The sequence below is a fragment of the Lingula anatina genome, chromosome 9 (genome assembly GCF_051362555.1).
Source record: "Lingula anatina isolate TDL-2025a chromosome 9, LinAna3.0, whole genome shotgun sequence".
Taxonomy (NCBI): domain Eukaryota; kingdom Metazoa; phylum Brachiopoda; class Lingulata; order Lingulida; family Lingulidae; genus Lingula; species Lingula anatina.
The window spans coordinates 1,897,040-1,916,670 of record NC_141775.1 but is presented as its reverse complement, the minus strand read 5'-3'; the positions used below and the strand labels follow the sequence as shown (position 1 = coordinate 1,916,670).

Below are 19,631 nucleotides of genomic sequence, written 5' to 3'. Positions count from 1 at the left end.
TTCTTAGTTCACTCAATAATGAGATCTTTTGTTAAAGTGACAGCAATTTATGCCTAAAACACACACGATGCACCTTCGGCCTTTATATTCCAAAAATATTTTTTCTAGAAATATCAGCACGTTTCCCAGTATTACCTCACTGGGAGGTCACAACAAAATTCGGTAAACGCCATACTTTCTGATCTTTCACAACTTGTTTTTGGGATGCCCCAAGGCAGTATCCTTGGATCAATTTTATTTTGCATTTATGCCCTGCCACTTGATGCCATCTTACTGTGGTACGTCTTCACAAACTTGGATATCACTGGTAAGCTTAGGATACTCAGATCTATACTTGCTGTGACATACATAATCCTAAACCGTCTATGGATAAAATTACATGTACCAACTGCGTGGCTGATATTCACGCCTGGCTCATCAACAACATACTGAAAATTAATAACAGGAAGACTGAGTTCTTATTAATCACGCAACCACACAACAAGCAATTTGCACAGAATCGTCAACTTAATTACCAGTAGGCACCAGTGTTGTGAACCTAATACCACATGCGAAAAACCTGAGTGTCTACTTTGACTCCACTCTCTCCAGCGATAGACAAATATCAAACATCACCCAATCATGCATTTTTAACATTAGAAACATCGGTGCTATTAAAAACTACCTGGATCAATCCTCTGTGACAGCAGTTATTCATGCGATGATCACCTCTCGTGTGGACTATTGCAACTCTATGCCTTACCGAAGAACGAAGAGAAAAAACTGCAGCGATTCAGAATATTTCAGCGCGTCTTTTAACCCGTACAGCCGGGGAGAGTCATATTCCACCCATTTTAAAGCAGCTGCACTGGCTCCCAGTTAAAGCACGCATTTTATTCAAAATGTAACTTTTATGCATGCAATTTTTTATCAATCAGCACCCCCGTACCTATAAAAACTAGAAGATCATTATGCTCCAAAACGTAATTTATGATAACTTGACCAGTTTTTGCTGATGTCATGTTATGCCTGATTTAGAACATACGGCGACCTTACTCCTCAAGTCTATGGACCAAATGAATGGAACATTCTCCCAATTTACTTAAAAACTGATAGTCTCAGGACAGTTTTAAAAAGAATTAAAAACTTTTATTTTCAAAAAGTTTTATAACCGATTTCACTGGCTTTTTATCTTTACATTGAACGTTCTATTTTAATATCTTAACATTTTAACTGTCTATATATATATTTTTTTATATATTTTAATATCTTAATATCTTAACTGTCTTTTTATTCATTGACTTCATTTTACCCCTGTGAAGTCTACTGGACATTTCATATGGACTTTAGACTATATTATCTATTACCATTAGAATAAAAACCAGTCCAAATCCGTTAAGGAACTCACCGGTCAGTAATACTGTGTCGAGTTTTGAATTAACAGGATTACTGATAGCATTAAAAGAGACGTGATCGAGTAACCAGAGATTCAGGGTGAAGAAAAGCACGAGCAAACCAACGTGGTTTCCATTGTTGTTTTGGATTAAATCTGCACAGGCTTTCAAATGCGATTATGACTTCTCCTCGTGCTTATAGGCTAAATACTACCAAAATAAATAAATAAATAAATAAATAAGACAGGGCCAAGAGACTTCCTCAGTTACATGACTTTTATTATGGAATTTTTTCCAAGTCATTTTCTTGGTGATTTTTCCCTACTTTTCCTATTACATAACGAAAACAAGGATAAAAATCGTGTTTTAATAACTATTAAATTTTCATAATTTTATCAGCGAATTTGTGGCATCAGTTCTTTAACTGAATTCACCTAATTTAGTTAACAAAAATACATGGATGATTCTAAGTCATATTAAGTCATACAACAACCATAAAAACAGTTATTTCGATCTCCATATTTTCCGAATTATCATCTGTAAAAGAGTCATGTTTCCCCAGGTCTACCATATGGTAAGTAATCGCTAATGGAGCAGTCCTATGTCTTCTGCACGAAACATGACATACGTTTACAAAATATGACGTTGGGTTTCAGAAACTAATTCATAAGCGCGCTCTATCTTCACATGCGATCTTCATCTTCATAACTGTAATGGAGTCTTTGTGACACCTATGTGTCATTTTTTCCACTGTGTATCCTTTTTACAAATTCATGCGTTTTAAGTCCAGTCATATTTTGGGTTGTATCATCGGTAAGTCATAAAATAGAAGCGCAGGAAATATGCGGTTTTATATGATAGTTTACGTAGTTATTGTAATTATTTTCGCCAAGAATGAGGTAGGATTACCATAACTGATATGAATTTTGTCAAAGAGACACGAGGCTAGTGAACTCGAGCAGTTCTGGCAGCTACACCCTGGAGCAGACCATGAGAATGTCATCAAAAACAACATGCAGCGCGCTGGTAGCCTTCGTAAATAATTCTTCGAATCGCACTTCATGATTAAGGAAAGTACAAAAAAGGGAGGGGGAAAAAAGAGAAACTAATTCAGGATCAACCAGTGATGCTATTACTACCCACGGGAATCTGAATTTGCTGATATTCATTTGAAAGTAAAACGTTATCAGTTTCTATTTCAAACCTGATGGTTACCGGAAACTTGTGTCGGTTTTTTACACACGAACCTGGCAACCAGAAACCATTGTCGATTTCCAAAACCGAGCCAGGCAACAAGAGACTAGTGTTGATTTTCAAAACCGAGCCAGGCAACAAGAAACTAGTGTCGTTTTTCAAAACCGAGCCTGGCAACTAGAAACTAGTGTCGTTTTTCAAAACCGAGCCTGGTAACTAGATATTAATCTCAGCGCCCCTCTTATTGAGCCTGAAGTATTCCAATCAGAGAGCTGCTTCGTTCTCAAGAATGCCAACCTCGTAAGTTCACTTTCAAGAAAGCCAATCTAATCCCTGAAGTGTCCACAATGACTGGAATGAAGACAAGTCGCTTCATGAGTGTAACAGTATTAATCACCTCCGCCAAGGAGGTTATGTTTTCACCCCTGTTTGTCTGTCTGTTTGTTTGTTTGTCTGTCATCAACATAACTCAAAAAGTTATGGACCGATTTTGATGAAATTTTCAGGAACTGTCAGAAGTGGGCCAAGGAAGAGATGATTTGTTTTTAGTGGTGATCCGGATCAATTATCAATCAATAATCAATAATAATCAAAAATTGCTGCCTTGGCGGAGGTCTGCGCTCTCGGAGTGCTTTTCTAGTTGTAATCAAGTGATATCCTAAAAATGGAATGCTCCAAGTTAAGTTGGTGAAACAAAAAATGCGACCTAACTCGCCTAGTTTGTTCTGTCTGTATACAATAGGCCCCGCTTATAACGGCATGGCATGAACCGGACGCTTGCTGATAATGTACGACAGTGTACTAAGTGTGGAAGCGCCACTCCATTCTAACCACAAAGAATGGTATACACGCTGTTCCAGTTTAACGGATTTTGTATACTTTTTGTGTAGGGAACAAAAATAGACGGTCCCATGGCCAATAAATGCATTACGTGCGTTGTATATGTGTACTGTATATCTATTTTCGCAGCTTTCATTTGTATTCTCCAATAACGCATTCTAAAATATTCAACAAATAAGGGTAAGAGTTAAATAGCAACAAAGCTCAAGTTGTCAATATTTAAAATCGGTATGTTACACTTAATATACGGGTGAAGACACAACACATAGAAACGCAATATAGAACTGACAATTGAACATATTGGGATGAAAAAAGAGAGTACAAATTTGGATACAAGTCAAGGTGATTGTACGGGTGACAAATATTTGACCAAATCCAGTCTAGCGCAAGAATGGAAAGAATGTTATTTTTCTTAATTACCTAAGGGACCTTTAATTAAAAGTATCAGTGTTGTAAATGGTTGATTATTGAAATTAAGGAAGAAACAGTATCAATTACCATTAAGTCATTCTGCTTACAGCACGTGGTTGGGCATTACATTACGAAGCTACTTCTGCTGAATCTTGAGGTTTGCCAGGAAGTTGTAGTTAGTAAGTAGGTGGCATTAATATTCATGTCTATAAATCAGTACGGATCCTTCTCATATTTTAGTGCATTTCTCAGTCGTGATGTATATTATTCAAAATATCTCATCACAGTTTTAATTGCTTCTTTTCCTTATTTTTAAGACAGAACGGGAATGGCCAGAATAGGAGTCATATTATCCAGTATTCTGCTCGGTCTCGTCATTGTGGTGGCCATACAAATCCACGTTCTTCGTGAGACTTATATCGAACTCAGGGAGGAGATGATCAGATTGCATAAGCACACCAATGTAAGGAATGTGCCCGGTGTACCATTGACAGACTACCTAGATTTAGAGTCTGAAAATGCCGACAATTACCTAGATCAATATACCACCGCCTTACACAATACTGACGATGATCAGATGGACGAAGCATCGCAAGGTACTTCGATAGATGCCGACGTTCCACCCCATCAAAACATCGTGATCCTAAAAACGCACAAAACCGCGAGCAGCACCCTCCAGAATATCCTCATGCGATTCGGCATTGAGAGAAACCTAACGTTTGCTATAGGAAAGGGGGTGTACCGTTTAGGCTATCCATACCATTTTCGAAAGAACGACACTTTTCCTCTAACTGTGGATCACATCAACATATTTTGCCACCACGCTCGGTATAGCGACGACATAAAGGAAATCATGCCTTCTGATAGTAAATACATTACGATTCTCCGTGAACCACTTTCCCTTTTCCCTTCCCTCTTTTTTTACTATGATATACCGAGTGTGCTACGCATGAATGTCACAGGTAGCGTTGCCTTGGATACTTTTACATCGAACCCAACGGAATGGACTAGAGCCATTCCGGTGTATGGTTCCTCATTACGGAATCCCATGCTCTTCGATTTAGGACTCCCACTTGCTTCGCTTGGAAATCTTAGCGATATTAGGAGTTATATTCAAAGAATAGACACTGTCTATGACTTGATATTGATATGCGAATATTTTGATGAATCTTTGATTATGATGCGGGATATGTTATATTGGAGTACAGACGACATAGTATACATCAAACAAAACGCAAGATCAGACGATCATTCAAAACCGATCTCGTCCAAAACTGTAGAGAAATTACGCAAATGGAACGAAGGAGACGAGGTTCTTTATGATCACTTTAACAGAACATTTTGGAACAAAGCGAAGAAATATGGCCTTGCAAAGCTTCAACACGAGGTGGCAAAATTTCGCAGTCGTCTGCGTGAGTGGGCGCGCTCATGCGTAAGCGATGTGCCAATTCGTGGTATTGAGATGAAGGACAAGGACTTCCGGCCTTATGGACCAAACACTCTTGTCTATCCCCTGCTGCCGGAACAAAATCAGAACTCGACGTGCCGGCATCTTGTTAAACCCGAGTTGAAATTTACTGTTGAAATAGTTCGTTCTATGTACGCCAGAGGATTGTTTCAATTGCCCTCTACGAGAAATGAAAGCCAGCAAAATGAATATGTGTTGCTAGACGCTTTAGTGAATTCATAAATATAACCTATGCTAATAATCTTCTTCATTTTCAACATTTGCGTCAAAAATGATAAATTTGGTTGCGAGATGATCACACACTAGAACCGTCTTTTCATTGATCAAATGGTATTCACGTTTCCGCTTTCTGGCCCCGGTTTCACACACACACACACACACACACACACACACACACACAAAAAAAAAAAAAAAAAAAAAAAAAAAAAAAAAAACTTAAGGCAGGCTTCCTGGCTAAGAACTTTATTACCAAGGTAACACGGTCACATTGGCACATCTTATCCTATCAGAAGCAGTGTAACAGCACTCTCATGGAAATCCTAGTCAACTAAGCCAGGAAACTGACTTAAGTTTTTTGTGAAACTGGGGCCAGATCTCTATAATAAGTCATATACGTGGGGCTGTCAGTTTCTGAGCATAAATATGTTATATGTGAAATAGTTTCATTGGATCTCAGTTTTGAACATTACGTTTTTATGTCACGAATAGACAAGAAAAATTTATTGTATCTTACGCACCGATGTGTTCTGTTGAAAATGTGCATATGGGTATATACATGTAACTATACAATTAAGAATGTTCTCACAATATTAATCAATGTGATAACTATATCATTTATCTCAATATATTTAACACTTTACTACAACATGATAACAATTTAATTGGATTGAATTGAATTGAGAAGCCAGAGACTTTTTGGGCATCTTTTTCTTTAGTTGCAAAGAATAGCATGTATTTACAGTGATTTACTTGGAGGATAACAGGGCCCTGCCGCTTTTCCAAAATTACACACTTGTACCGAACTTTTGGTAGAATTATTCAACAAAGAATGCCTAATGATTAAACCGTGTAATTATGCGCAAGGAACCCTAGATATAAGCATTCTTTAATGTTCATGACATATAAACGGATTCCCTATTTAATCTCAACGTAAACACCAAAAGCTGATAAAAAGACATAATGAGAGATTTCCATAAATTGCCCGAGGATTTTAAAGTATGTGTCACTTTTAGGCTTTGCTTCTGAATAACACATTTTTTTAAATATAATAATTCAAATCTCCTTATACAAATTCGTCAAATCTCCTTACACAAATCTCCTTAATTCCCTACTACCGATTTTTTTTTCGTTTTTTCAAATCATGTGTACACTTCTGAAAATGTTGCTCTGGTATCGTTTTGTTAGCCAAATCGGGGAATAGAACCAAATGTGCATACAAAAATATTTAAAATTTTCTTAAAAATTTAGTAAATAAAGGATCCGATATCCCCAAGTCTTTTACGGCGATCATTCATACCTGGTTTGATAAAATCTGGCATATTTCTAAAATAAAATTTGCCTTAAAGGATTATTACTCCTGGCTACATTCTTATAAATTCTGAATAAAAAGTAATAATAATGATAACCACAAGTCATATGGTTACTGGTGCAACAGTGCAACAGAAATCACGACATTGATTTTGAGATGAGTTATATATTTCACAAATTTTAAAAGTAATATATTTTAACTGTCAATAATAGGGAAACTGAATAAGTGAAAGCACACATCTTACAATTTTTTTTTACCTACAGGTGTACTAGGGCATCTCTGTTGAATAATTTTCTCAATTTTCCATTAACAATGGCGGACATCTTGGAAATGACCGCCATCTTGAAATTCTGAGACGCAAGATTTTGTAGCCCACTTTCTCCCTTCCCACAAAATGTGAAGAGATTATACAAATTCAATGCTTTAGGTGATTTTATCAATAACTAATATCTTTAGCAGAAGGAATTACTGCGGTCATCTAAGGTTTTGTCCGTTTCCATGACAATCTGCCATTTCCGCATTTCACGGTTTATTTTTTCCTACACGTTTTCAAGTGTTGCATTATTTTTGTCTTTGTATAGAGGTGACCCTAGAACTCCTTAAATTTTAATTCATAATGTGCCGCTCACCTGCATCTTTACCTATATTTTTTCGCACAGTAGAAAGAACCAAATTCAGTAAAAAAAGGGAATAGATCTCAATTTTACCTGTGACCACTTGTGTTTTCAAACCCACGACTGCTTGTCTATTTTCACCAAGGGTTCTTAAAGGTCCACTACATGGGTTTGAAAAGCCCCCAAATGTTTATTTTTGCCATCCATCGCTTCTTATAAAGCCTTTTATACATCCCTTAAACGACTTAACCCCTTAAATAATTTATTTAGAGTGTACCTGATGCTGATACTTCCTTCGCAGCTTGGGACAATGGTCGCTGCTTATGATGACTGACCAGCCATTTAAAACTAAATCAACCTTTAAATATTTAATTTAAAAAGTCGAATCCAAGTGCAGAGAGAGATAGATAAATGATTCGTGAGTACGGGAAAATAGCTCATTTCCCCTGGAAAATCCATTTTGGCGGGTAAATCCCATGGAGTTGTCCTTAAAACACCATTAACACACACACACACACACACACACACACACACACACCAGTGTTTTAACCATTGATTCCGAAAAAGGAGCCGATGTCAGTAAATATTCAACTGGATAAATCACTATGTATCATCTTTCAAGACTAGACCCCAGCTTTGGCATTACCTTCAATGGACAAAAAAAGCACTGAATCACGACTTTTTCATTAGAGATCTGTTATTTCGTGCATGTCCTGTTTGTTTACATAAAGATGCGATAATTGCTGTAGAGATGCGTCAAAGGCAATCTGACGTTGGTACGTTTCCTCCAGTCTCAATAGTCCCAATTTGGAGTCTAGAAATACTCTAGGCTTATCCTGCCATTAGGGTCTCTGGCCTTTTCTGCAATGACCTTGACGTGAAAGGTAAACTATCCAATGTCCTTTATTATGACTAGAGTGCATTTTGCGCTGCAGTCCATCGTACGTTTCCTAAAAATTCCTGGAGCAAGGGGTCTGCAAGCATTTTACTGATTAGGAGCAATAATGAGGCATTGTCTGAAGGAGCAATATTTAGTAATTTTTAGAACTTTCATACACTCACTAAAATCATTATTACTGTTTAAGTGAAAAAACATATTTGAAGACAATAGTAGAAACGGAAGAAACCAAAGGCACTCTATTTGAGAAAATAAAATGATATGTACATATTTATGAGACCGTCACAAAACAGTTATTGTCAAACAATTATTCTTTGGGGAACCATATTCTGTCATGCCGACTGCTTTTACTCGAGGAAGGAGTGTTTGCAAAGATAAAGACAACACGGTACTTGCTCTTGAGAAGAACCGCGGTTCGTTAGAGCTTTGATAATGCAAGGTACAATATTGTTATTTAAAAGCAGTCAGATTTTCAGCACACAGTTTTTGAGTTTAAGTATACAATGCACAATTGTGGGTGCGCGTTCAGTCTTTCCTCTAGGCATATGACACAAAGAGAGTGCCAGACAAAAGGCACAAGTGCCTTACCATAAAGAAGCAAATGCAAAAAGCAAGCCCGAAGAACTATTAGTACATAATTATCACAATAACAAATTTATCAGATTAAATGAGCCATCGGCTTTCTCAGGGCAAATAAGACGTTCTTTCCCGGACAAAATCATTATATTAACGACGCAAACGATGACCAAATTGCACTTGCGGTCTATATACAATGATACAATAATCGTCACATGCTGAACATATGTAACAAGCTCAGTGACACGCTTAAAAAGCCGAGGAACGCTTGACGCAGTCAGTATTCTACCGACTGCGATCCTGTCAGGAACGTCAAGTATCTCGAATGCTACACCTTCATCGTGTTATATTTCACAGCGCAGTTCTTAGGATTATGGCACTAGGTCTAAACGACACGATGTCAGCGATGGATATACATCATCCCCATTGGAGTCAATTTCCACCAATATCACCTACGTTTCATGTTGTAGCAGCCACGCTTTTGACAATATCGGCAATAGTGTCTGTTGTAGGAAATGGAACCATTGCGCTCGCCTTCTGTAGGTAAGTCAAGTGTTGTAACGTTATGAGACATAACGTACTTTTTTTCAGTAGAGGATCGTGACCAAAGCAGTTGATTTAACGTCTCGTTAAACTATTCTGCCACTGGGATCTTTTCAAAAATGCTGTCAAATAACTGATTTTTATTCTTTAATTAATTGGTTCGAGTGCTTTTTACAAGACCGTGACCTAACAGATACCTGTAGATGATATCTTCAAATATGACACGATAAATATTAAAGATATTCTACCCAGTATTTCCCCGCCAAATCGAAATTTATCAATATACTCTTCTCGACATGATGGCTGCATGGGGTGGACTTTTTTTATATCTTCCCTTATATCTTCCCTTCTGTATATCACGATCACAATTACCAATCCTTTAATCTTGTTACGTTGTGAACTCATGTTTAGGGGTATTTAAAGTTGTGTACAATCCGATCTGGTTGATTGTTTTGTGGGAATATTTTTGAAGTCCTTACCTGCTCTAGCGATTTCTGTAAAGAAAGGTCCACGCATGCATATATCTGTTTTTGTAACATGACCGTTGCAATCGTAACTGTATATTTACTTGACAAATTTATTATTGTCCATTCTATTTTGTGGCAAAATTATGTGGCAAATTTTGAATAATTGCTTGAGAATAGTTTTTTTAAAAAAGGATATCTACCCAGATTTCCCTTCAGTGCGTTGTTGCTCCAATGCTCCAGATTCTCAGGAATTTTTGTCGGATTCCAATGCACTGTACCACTGTACTTGGGGGTTCGTGTTTATCCTAAGAGTGACGCCCCCCCCCCCCCCCCCCCATAACGCCCAATATGTATTTTATTACTGTATCAAATAGCTTCAAATTTGTTAGGGTGATATTGTTATTGTTTATATTAAAGCGATTGCTCGGTGGTAAATTGGGCTTTCATTGCCTTGCTTGTCAGATCTAATTTGATGCTGATACAGGTTCACTCTTTAGAGATTTCAAGATTTTAATAATAATTCCTGAGAAAGAAATTAATTTTGGTACTTTTCTAGTCTGAAATCGAAAATTTGGTTCCTATTGTATTAATAGAAAAGTTTCCATTAACAACAGTAATTTCCTTATTTTTCTTGGCTGCACAGTAAACCTTCTACTGTTGAACGACAATTTAACAAGTTAATCAGACAAAGGTTACTTTATGTGTATTTGGTGTCAACAATGAAGAAGTTGAATTACATGGGACTGTGACCGTTTATCTAAGGCATTTTGTTCATGCATATTATATTTTGTCTCCTTCGTTCAAATAGTTGGAAAGTTGCCACTTCTCAGATTTAGGTTTTTATTACCAAGAGATTATAGAAAACGAAACAAATCTTGAATCCATATTTTGAAGCCAGAACGGATGCCGAGATTAGGCTAAAGCAATAAAGGTTTCAAGTCGACTTAATAAGGCCCTTTTTCACACAGAATATAAAGTATCATAGTCACGCTAATCCATCAATCCATGATTTTGGTTATACATAATTGGTTTATAATTAATCTTGCCTTCAATCCTGTTTTGATGGTATCTTTTTAAATAGCAATGTGGTAATTAAACAGCCGCTTGGATATCGGTTACTTTCAGAACCAAACTTAATCTTTGATTAGGACGGCAGTTTAATGATTTGATTATTACTTTTTTATTTTTCGGAGTTTGATCTGGAATAAGCCAAGAGCTCATTCCCGATAGAACTATCGTTCTACGTTTAACTCCACGGAGACTCTCGCTGAATGCAATCAGATTAAAACGCCTCCTCTTATATCCAACGTACTCGTATAATCACCAGCTTTACTGTTATCTACTGAAAGCCAAATGAAGGGTACGTAAATCTATTAATCTTGAATAGAATGCATTCCTGCTGAGTTGGATCGATCTACGCAGAACGATGGTTAAATTGGGAATGAACCCCAAGAGTAATGGACATTTTAAACATTATTTTACTTTTAAAAGTTTTGTATTTTAGATCTCCAAGACTGAGGCGACTGGAAAACGTTCTGTTAATTAACCTTACACTTACCAACATAGGCACCTCTATTGCCTCGGTCATGGTTATTGTGGGGAGTTTTCATGGGCATTGGATATTTGGACACGCAGGTGAAGTTTTTGCCATATGTGTGTGCGTGTGTGCGTGTGTGTGTGTGGGTGTGTATGAGAGAAAGAGAGAGAGAGAGAGAACGAATGATGCGTGCGTTAATATATACCAATATATGGAATCACCCTGAATATGTTAATTATCACCAAGCATCTCTGGAAGGCGTGAATTACATATCGATCAAATGTTACTGTCATTTCCACTCATTGCAACATAATAAAGTAGAAACTTGACATTTAATATGGAATATTTTTTTCTAAATCCCTTTTCCTCGATTTTCCCTATTTTCTGTCTAATAATTGAAAAAAAAGGATTCAGATCGAGTTAAAAAAACATTTTATGACCTGTTCAGTGTCACTTTGACTTCAGGCCTTCTATTGAATTAAAAGCATGATTTTGATCTCCATATATTCTAAATTAGCATCTGTGAAAGAGTTATACGCCTCTCAAAGGAAGCTCACATCAGTGTCTAGTCACGGAATGTGCACCTGGCCTCATCTGGCTGCTACTAGGGCTCTGTAGAGGCGAGGCATTCCTACTGACAGGTTTTTCGGAGTTTGATCTGGAATTACATTCCAAATATCGATCAGAGTTTGTCCAGTTTGGTCGAGGTTTGTTGTAGAACCAGTAGATTGTTGATTCGGCTAGTGATGACTACCCACAGATTGTCTACGGGCATCAAATCTCGCCATCTTGATGGCCGCGGTACCTGCTCATTCTCTTAATTCTGAAAGTAACCTGTGAAAACAAGTTAGTCCCCTTTTTTGGACTGGCACTTCCATCTGGTAAAATGGAATTGTTTCTGAGTTGCCTTCAACATATATATCAGGATGCGGTTTCCAGAAAACCCCTGTATTTGACGTGGGTCAGGTTTCCATTCCATACTACCAGCGAAATATGAATACTTCTTGAACCGCACTATGCTCTTACATGGTCATGCATGGCCCAACCTCGAAGAGAACTGCCCAATGAAATAATCACATATTACGTAACACATTAGTGCTACAGACAACGTAGTAGATTAATTGGTACTGACACACCTGACTGCATATTTTTCTATACAGTATCTTATATGAGATAAAAGTTTTAAAAAAAACAATACGTTTTACAGAGTATTCCTAGGCATTCCTTTCAAACTGTTATATAATCAAATATTCCGTACTAAATGTCAAGTCTGTAGTTTTTTTTTTTTTTTTCACCATTCCCTCTGCGAAATAAAGGGCCCCATCATTCAATGTACTAAAAAATCCCCAACCTCTCTTAATTTGATAAATCTTGATTGAGCAAATCTCTAGTTTTCACAAGATATGACAGTGGTGTCAGACGGTCGATTGAATAACAACTGTCTCACTAGCAATACATTGTAGCAATTTACGCGAACATGTATGACAAAGCCAAAACGTAATCAAATTGGCCATCTCGTTTCATGTTCTAACCTGCAATGAAACGAATTTCTAGTGCACGCTTTTTCATCACGCAGTATACAAATTCTATTTTCAGCATTATATCGAGGATCATCAAAAGATTAGTAGGACTTCTACGGAAAGTTCAAATTCAATTTCTGACTGCTTTATTTCAAATATAAATGCGAAATTGTAAAATTTTACTACCGTCCACCATATTTGCAGGACCACTTTTGACATTTTCGCTAGATATCCACAGATCGATGTATATACATATGTCTCTGGCTTATTTGGGACAATTTTTCTTTCACTTGGGAGAATTTTTGCATGGAATTTATGTCATCTCTCTGCCTATAGGATAGACGATTGGCGCGGCGCTATTGGCGTTTCTCGTTAGAACGCACTTCACGCATTTTCCAGAACTGAGAATTATCGGTAAAATTGTTGTCATATACCTTTCCCGATACCTTCTGTCAAATATGCACTACAGGTTGTTTCCATATTGGAAGAAATTGCTTCTAAATGTGCAGAGTGCACACGGCTTAACCAATGGCAGCAGTGTAAGCAGGTCAGCTAGATAAGTAATGGCTCAGATGGTTAGGCCCTATACCTGCTTACTGTTTGCACTCTTTGTTTTCCCACAATGCAGTTCGAGGCCCTCGCTGAGGCACAACCGCAAAGTGAAGAATTTTGGACATGATTTGAAATTCTAAATATAGATTTTACAATTCAAGGATTAAAATCTTAATGTTTTACATAGAGGTACAATGAAGCGAGAGTTCATGTTCTATAACATTTTATAAGTACCTGTTCCTGACACAGCAAAAATTAAATCCACAAAAAAAAAAAAAAAAAAAAAAAAAAAAAAAAAAAAAAAAAAAAAAAAACTGGGAATCTTCTCTCGGGCAATATTTGACCTGCATTTCACCTTCCGTTACGTAAGGTACAGAGAGTAAGCAGAATTATCTGTGCAAATATCTTTCATCTTTCTTTTCGGAAAATAATTAAAGTCATAATAACTCTTCGTTTTGGCCAAAAATACGATTTTCCTGGAAAAAACGGCAATTTTCCCGTACTTACCAATGGTCAACGACCCCATTCCTGCATTCAAAGTTAATCCAGGGTTTTTTTCCTAAACGTACGGTTTTTTGTTAAAATCTCTTAAGAGATTTTAACTGACGGAGCCCTCTCGTATCGAGCGATAGTTTCTGGTGACCTACTTAAAACCGCGGGAAAAGCAGACAACAACAACACTATATAACAATATTATAAGATTCATAAGATATGTTCGTCTTTTTGCTCAAAATGCATTTATATCTACAATGTGTGCAATTCTGGGCTTTTCGTTATCCGACGCACTGTACAAAAACTCGCAACTTACGTCTGAGGGTTTCCCGCCATGTTATTTTGGTCTCGAATGGACGCGAGAATCCGCGTGACACCTAAACGTCATTGGCAACGGATGCACTTGTCGACCGCGAAAAAAGGGATCGAAAGCCCAAGTGACAAGCACAGATTTTAGTTTTACTACAATAACAGTCGTTTTAGTGGGAAAATGCAATAGAATATATTTCCAGGCGTTGTTTACAATGTATTTCTTGCGGAATTTTGAATCTCAAAGGAAGAGTTATTATTGCTTTAACGTCACAAAAGTACTATATCTCTTAAAGTCGTACTATCTGAATTACAAAAGAGGCATTTGGTTGGTTTTGTGGCAGTGATTTGGCAATGACCGAATCGCGATCTCTGCATGTGTTACTCCGAACAGAGGTAGGGTACCGCGATTGCTGCGCAAATTCACATTCTTTGTGATCTGCAAACGTCTCATTAACGTGCAATTTGATCTTATGTTTGTGCAAGACGCTGGCTTGGTCCTGCTCGTATGCAAATCTTGACAGGCGACACTGATCAAATGTTACGCCAAGGCAATAGAGCAAGCGCATTGACTTCTGCCATTTATACGACGGTTCGCAACCTGTAATGCTAATAATGAACTGGATGCTGTAACGCAGGCATCATGCAGATATCGAAATCGTAGACTGAAGATGATACGCAGATGACTTCATTGCTAACGCAAAACATCGCTCTCATTACCCATGAATATTCTATGAGGAATGTGCTGCCCTTTAGAAAACATTTATCTGTGTGTTTTTAATGCAGCATGTTCTAACATATTGACTTTTAACTTCACTTATGTAACTTAAGATAACGTACACAAGGTCAACCTTTCACTCTCACGATCCCGGCTCCTGTTGTCTTTAATTTCACGTAAGCGTGTACAGCATGAATCCAAGGCAACCACAAGGGTAAGTTTACAAGATCAAGATGCAGCTCTATTACGCCCCCCCCCCCCCCCCAAGAGCTGCTCTCTGTGACGCTTTTTATACCAGTTTCTTATCGTACAAGCAGTAAATTCTTCAGTTTCATATTCTGCGCTACATGTCTGAGCGTCACTTTTAAATTTCACAAACCTGTAATTATACAAATATCTATCATGAACAGGTTCCTGCGCTATGTTTCTGAGAGCAACTTTAAATTTTTCATTAGAAAATTATGTATTGCGTTGGGATCTCCTTTGATCTTTGGTCGAACCTGACAGGCCGAAAGCTTTCATAATAAACTAAGCACGATTATAACTTTTCAGTTGAAACTATTTCCAGTGACACGCCCGTGAAACGCCTTATTATATTTTTTTTAGATTTATAAAATTAGACCAAATTTCCCACTCTTTGACATTTGATTATTAAAAAGTGACAACATTTTACCATTCAGTACACGCTGTATATTTTTTATACAAAAACACGAAACTATTCGACTAGAAGTGTAACATACTCATTAAATTCCCAGTTTTCGTATAGGTAGGATTTTAGCATTAGCACACTAATCATGCATATTCTATACCAGAGGGCAGCTGAGTTATGAAGCTAATGCCATACATCAATTATATCGTCTGTCCAAGACACGAAATTGTACAAAATTAGCCAGAGACATCTGTGAATAGCCAGTGACAAATCAACCTGTGTCCCTGGGGGAGGGGAGACAAGAGCATGTGCTTAGGGCACCATGGCTAAGGGGTCACCGAGCAGTCAGTCAACAAAATTACTTAGAGGGGGAGGGGGATGTTTAATAAAGAGTGGAAAAACTATGTATTTGGATGACAGAGTCAATAGAACATTAAATATACGAGTATGTAGCCGGAATTTTTAATGTGTAATGGGGGCACCATAATGTTGAAAGTGTTAACGGCACCAAGAAACTTAAACCTAGTCCTGTGCTGGTGCCTCTGTGTGTGTGTGTGTGTGTGTGTGTGTGTGTGTGTGTGCGCGCGCGCGTGCGTGTCGTTCTTCAATTAAGCAATTTATCTATCACTTAGAACTGGATGCATTAAACAAACATAGCAGGTAATATGCAGGTAATATGCATTGGCTTAAACTGGCGGACGTCTTGTATGCGCCGATGCAAATTACGTGTATCCAGCGCCAGAGATCTGCAAAGAGACTAGAATCTCGCCGTTCGCTATCATTTTTAACTTTGGATCATAGCTGAGAGAAGTAAGGGGTAGAAAAATCACCTCGCCAAAAATGTAACAAAGTCAAAGAAAGTGTTGTTCGTTCAACTTTCTCATAAAGCTGCATATTTTACCAACTTTTGGGTGGTTTGAAAATTTAATGATTTAAAAACGTTCCTCACAAGATAATCACATGTTCTTTTTCTCATTTGAGGTTGTTATGCATACGGAATAGGGTTTGGCGCATCTGCCTTAGCATCTTTCAACTCCATGGCTGCGATATCAATACAAATGTATCGGGAAATCACCTGCAGGTTACCACGTGGTCAAACCGGAAGTAAGTTGAGGGGCGTGACGACATATCTGCTTGTCGTCTGGACAAATTCCTTTATTTGGGTAATCGGGCCGGTGTTCGGTTGGGGGCGCTACATACTAGAGAGCACAGGGACTTCTTGTACGTTTGATTTCTTGACGCCGACGTTGAAGGACACCTCCTTCGTCCTCTCATTGGCCTGCTTTGGTTTTTTACTGCCTTTACTGATGATCGTAATCACCAACGTGCGCCTTTTCCGGCACATTCACATGGTGTCCTCAAACCTGAAGAAATTCAAGGTGGACAGGTTCCCGACTAAATCTCAGAAATTGGTACGCATTGCGCAAATGACCCTCAGCACTGTGATAGTCTTTGTCGTTCCTTGGCTCCCATACGTCATCGTGGCTATGATTGGAGTTTTCGGCGACAAAGAGCTTCTGACACCGCTTGTCGCTGGCGTACCTGTCCTCGCCGCAAAGACGTACCCGATGTTCACCCCGTTGCTATATATCACGTATCACAAAGAACTGCGCTCTGTGTTGATGAGACGTATACGGCGACGGAGGACAGCGCGTTTTCCGCAAAGACGCTCACCGGTGTCTCGGGGTGATAGGATAAACGTGATAGCCATCGATTTGTTACCTGTTACAGAAAGCCGCTTGACTTCGTGTGGACCCGACGAAATAATGTTGAGTGAGTTTTAGACTTCGTAACGAAATTCTAGCAAAGTTTGGGAACTTTTGTGTAAGACGCATGGCAATATGTGACGGTCACAGAATGTTGTCTTGCTACTAAAAAAGGAGTGACATTACCACCACTCTGAAGATTTTGAAAAATGACATTTCACTTCATAAAGGGATGTACATGTAGTAAAATCTTTTGTTTATATATATATTGAGGGAACTTAAGGCTTGCGTTTGATAGTGCTGACAATGCCACCAGTGTGCTAACCGCTACAGTGTGCAGCCACAGACCTCGGTGGAGGCGGTGAACTGACACTCAAAGGGGTAACAACTGTTGGGGTAACATTTTGGACAAAAACAGATTTTCCTGAGCTAAACGACAATTTCCCCATACTTAACAATCCGTCCGACATTCAAATGAGGTCCAAGTTTTTTTTTCTGAAAAGTTTTTTTTAATAATCTCTCAAGGGGGTAGCCATTTATGGATGTCACGTACATGTAGTCTGATGGCAAGCAAATATTCTAGAATAATTTTGATAATCGTCGTTTTGGTGGTAAATTGGAAGTTATTATATTTCTATGGGTTTTTTACATTGTGTTTATTGTGAAATATTGATCTCATACGAAGAGTTGTTATCCCTTCAAGTAAGTGCCAATATTGCTAGCACGATAGGATTATGTAATATATAAAGACCGTGTTATACAGAGACATAAGGGAAAAAAAGACTGATATTTTAAGTATGAATAATATAAATGCACACTAATAAATTTATGTGTCTCATAGGCACCCTGATATTGAGGCCTGGTCGTGCTTTCATTTATGTTTCGTTATATGAGTCACTTATTAATTGGGTGAAATGAACTACAGCCTGTTGATACAATAAATACATGTAGAGAGAATGTTGTCTCCCAACACTTGATATTATAATGATTCTTGCAACTCTTTGTGTATTTGTGATAAGTTTAATACATAAACCAGGTCACTATTTTGCACTTATTTTACCGACTCCTTTAAATTTATCTATTTATTAGTTTATTTATTTTTTTGGGCGGAGGATATTTTTTTATTGTGAAAGTATCATTTCAGCAACCAGTGACGGATTTCTTTAAAGTTTACTCAATTATGTTCAATAACTTTCCAAACATAAACTGATCAAAATGAGATATACATGAATATATTATTTATGGATTTTATATCATTTGTTCTCTGTTAGTTAATTGTTTGCTAGTCGCTTTGATTCATTTTTATTTTCTTTCAGTCGTTTAGCCTCTTGATCCTTATCTTTTCATCTGTTAATATATCTTTCTTCGTTCCTAAAAATATTGTAGAAAATGACCCATTGTCTGTTCATTTCATCAGTCTTCCTATTTACTCATTAGTGCTTCGACTGACGCACATGCACGGATAATGATTGTCTGTCACAAATAAATTGAGCACGTCAGGTGGAAGAATACCGTCACAAAAAAAAAAGTTACACAACCACCGTTATTTGAATGATTCGACAAGAAAATACAAAAGCACCCTAATTGGAATCGCTTGACAAGAAATTTCCAAACCACCGTCATTTGAACACCTCAACAAGAATAGAAAAAAGCCAGCGTCATTTGAGTTCCTTCACAAGAAGAAAAATGCCAGCGTCATTGAAATACCTTAACAAGACTGTCGTTACCTGCCGCGGATGATTAATGAAGCGTTCTGTACGTTCTCATGCACTCGCGCTTTATGTTTTTTCATATACTGTACGTTTTTGCGTGTATTTTGTGTGGTCCCCAAGGGGAGTAGGGTAATAATCCCAGTTAACGAGAAAAAACATCAAATCACTAATTACATTAAAAAAATCTTTATTCGTATCTCATATAAAACGAGAGTCCATCGACACGGCTCACGCTAAATAAAATGAACGTTTTACTCGAAAAATGAACAGCGGCTTTTCGAAACTTCAAGGATTATTTTTCACTAGAGTTATTGATTTTTGCATTTTTGTCACATATTTTTTGGGATAAGTACCTAGAATTCTACAAGAAGTGTAATGAAAGATAGTCTATAAGCTATATACACGTAATTTTATTCAATTTGCTCATGGTTTACACATATATAATATTACCATTATTGAACAGACTGTTGTGTTCAGTTTTAATAATATAAAATGTTAAATTGTCTTGACACAGTAATGTGTAG

General features: G+C 37.6%; 1 protein-coding gene across 1 annotated transcript; it reads left to right on the top strand.

The window, feature by feature from the left end:
- Nucleotides 1-9,042: 9,042 nt before the first annotated feature.
- Nucleotides 9,043-18,646, top strand: LOC106175427 (rhodopsin, GQ-coupled-like). The gene is made up of 3 exons (XM_086995279.1): nt 9,043-9,445; nt 11,417-11,547; nt 16,671-18,646. The coding sequence occupies exons 1-3, from the start codon at nt 9,228-9,230 to the stop codon at nt 17,471-17,473; spliced, it is 1,152 nt and encodes a 383-aa protein (XP_086851405.1). The 5' UTR covers nt 9,043-9,227; the 3' UTR covers nt 17,474-18,646.
- The last annotated feature ends 985 nt before the right edge of the window (nt 18,647-19,631 follow it).

Excerpts from the sequence above, each read along its gene's own strand:
- LOC106175427 (XM_086995279.1), top strand. The coding sequence starts at position 9,228 with ATGCTACACCTTCATCGTGTTATATTTCACAGCGCAGTTCTTAGGATT. Across the intron at positions 9,446-11,416 it reads ATTGCGCTCGCCTTCTGTAG|ATCTCCAAGACTGAGGCGAC; the intron begins GTAAGTCAAGTG and ends TTTGTATTTTAG. Across the intron at positions 11,548-16,670 it reads TTGGATATTTGGACACGCAG|GTTGTTATGCATACGGAATA; the intron begins GTGAAGTTTTTG and ends TTCTCATTTGAG.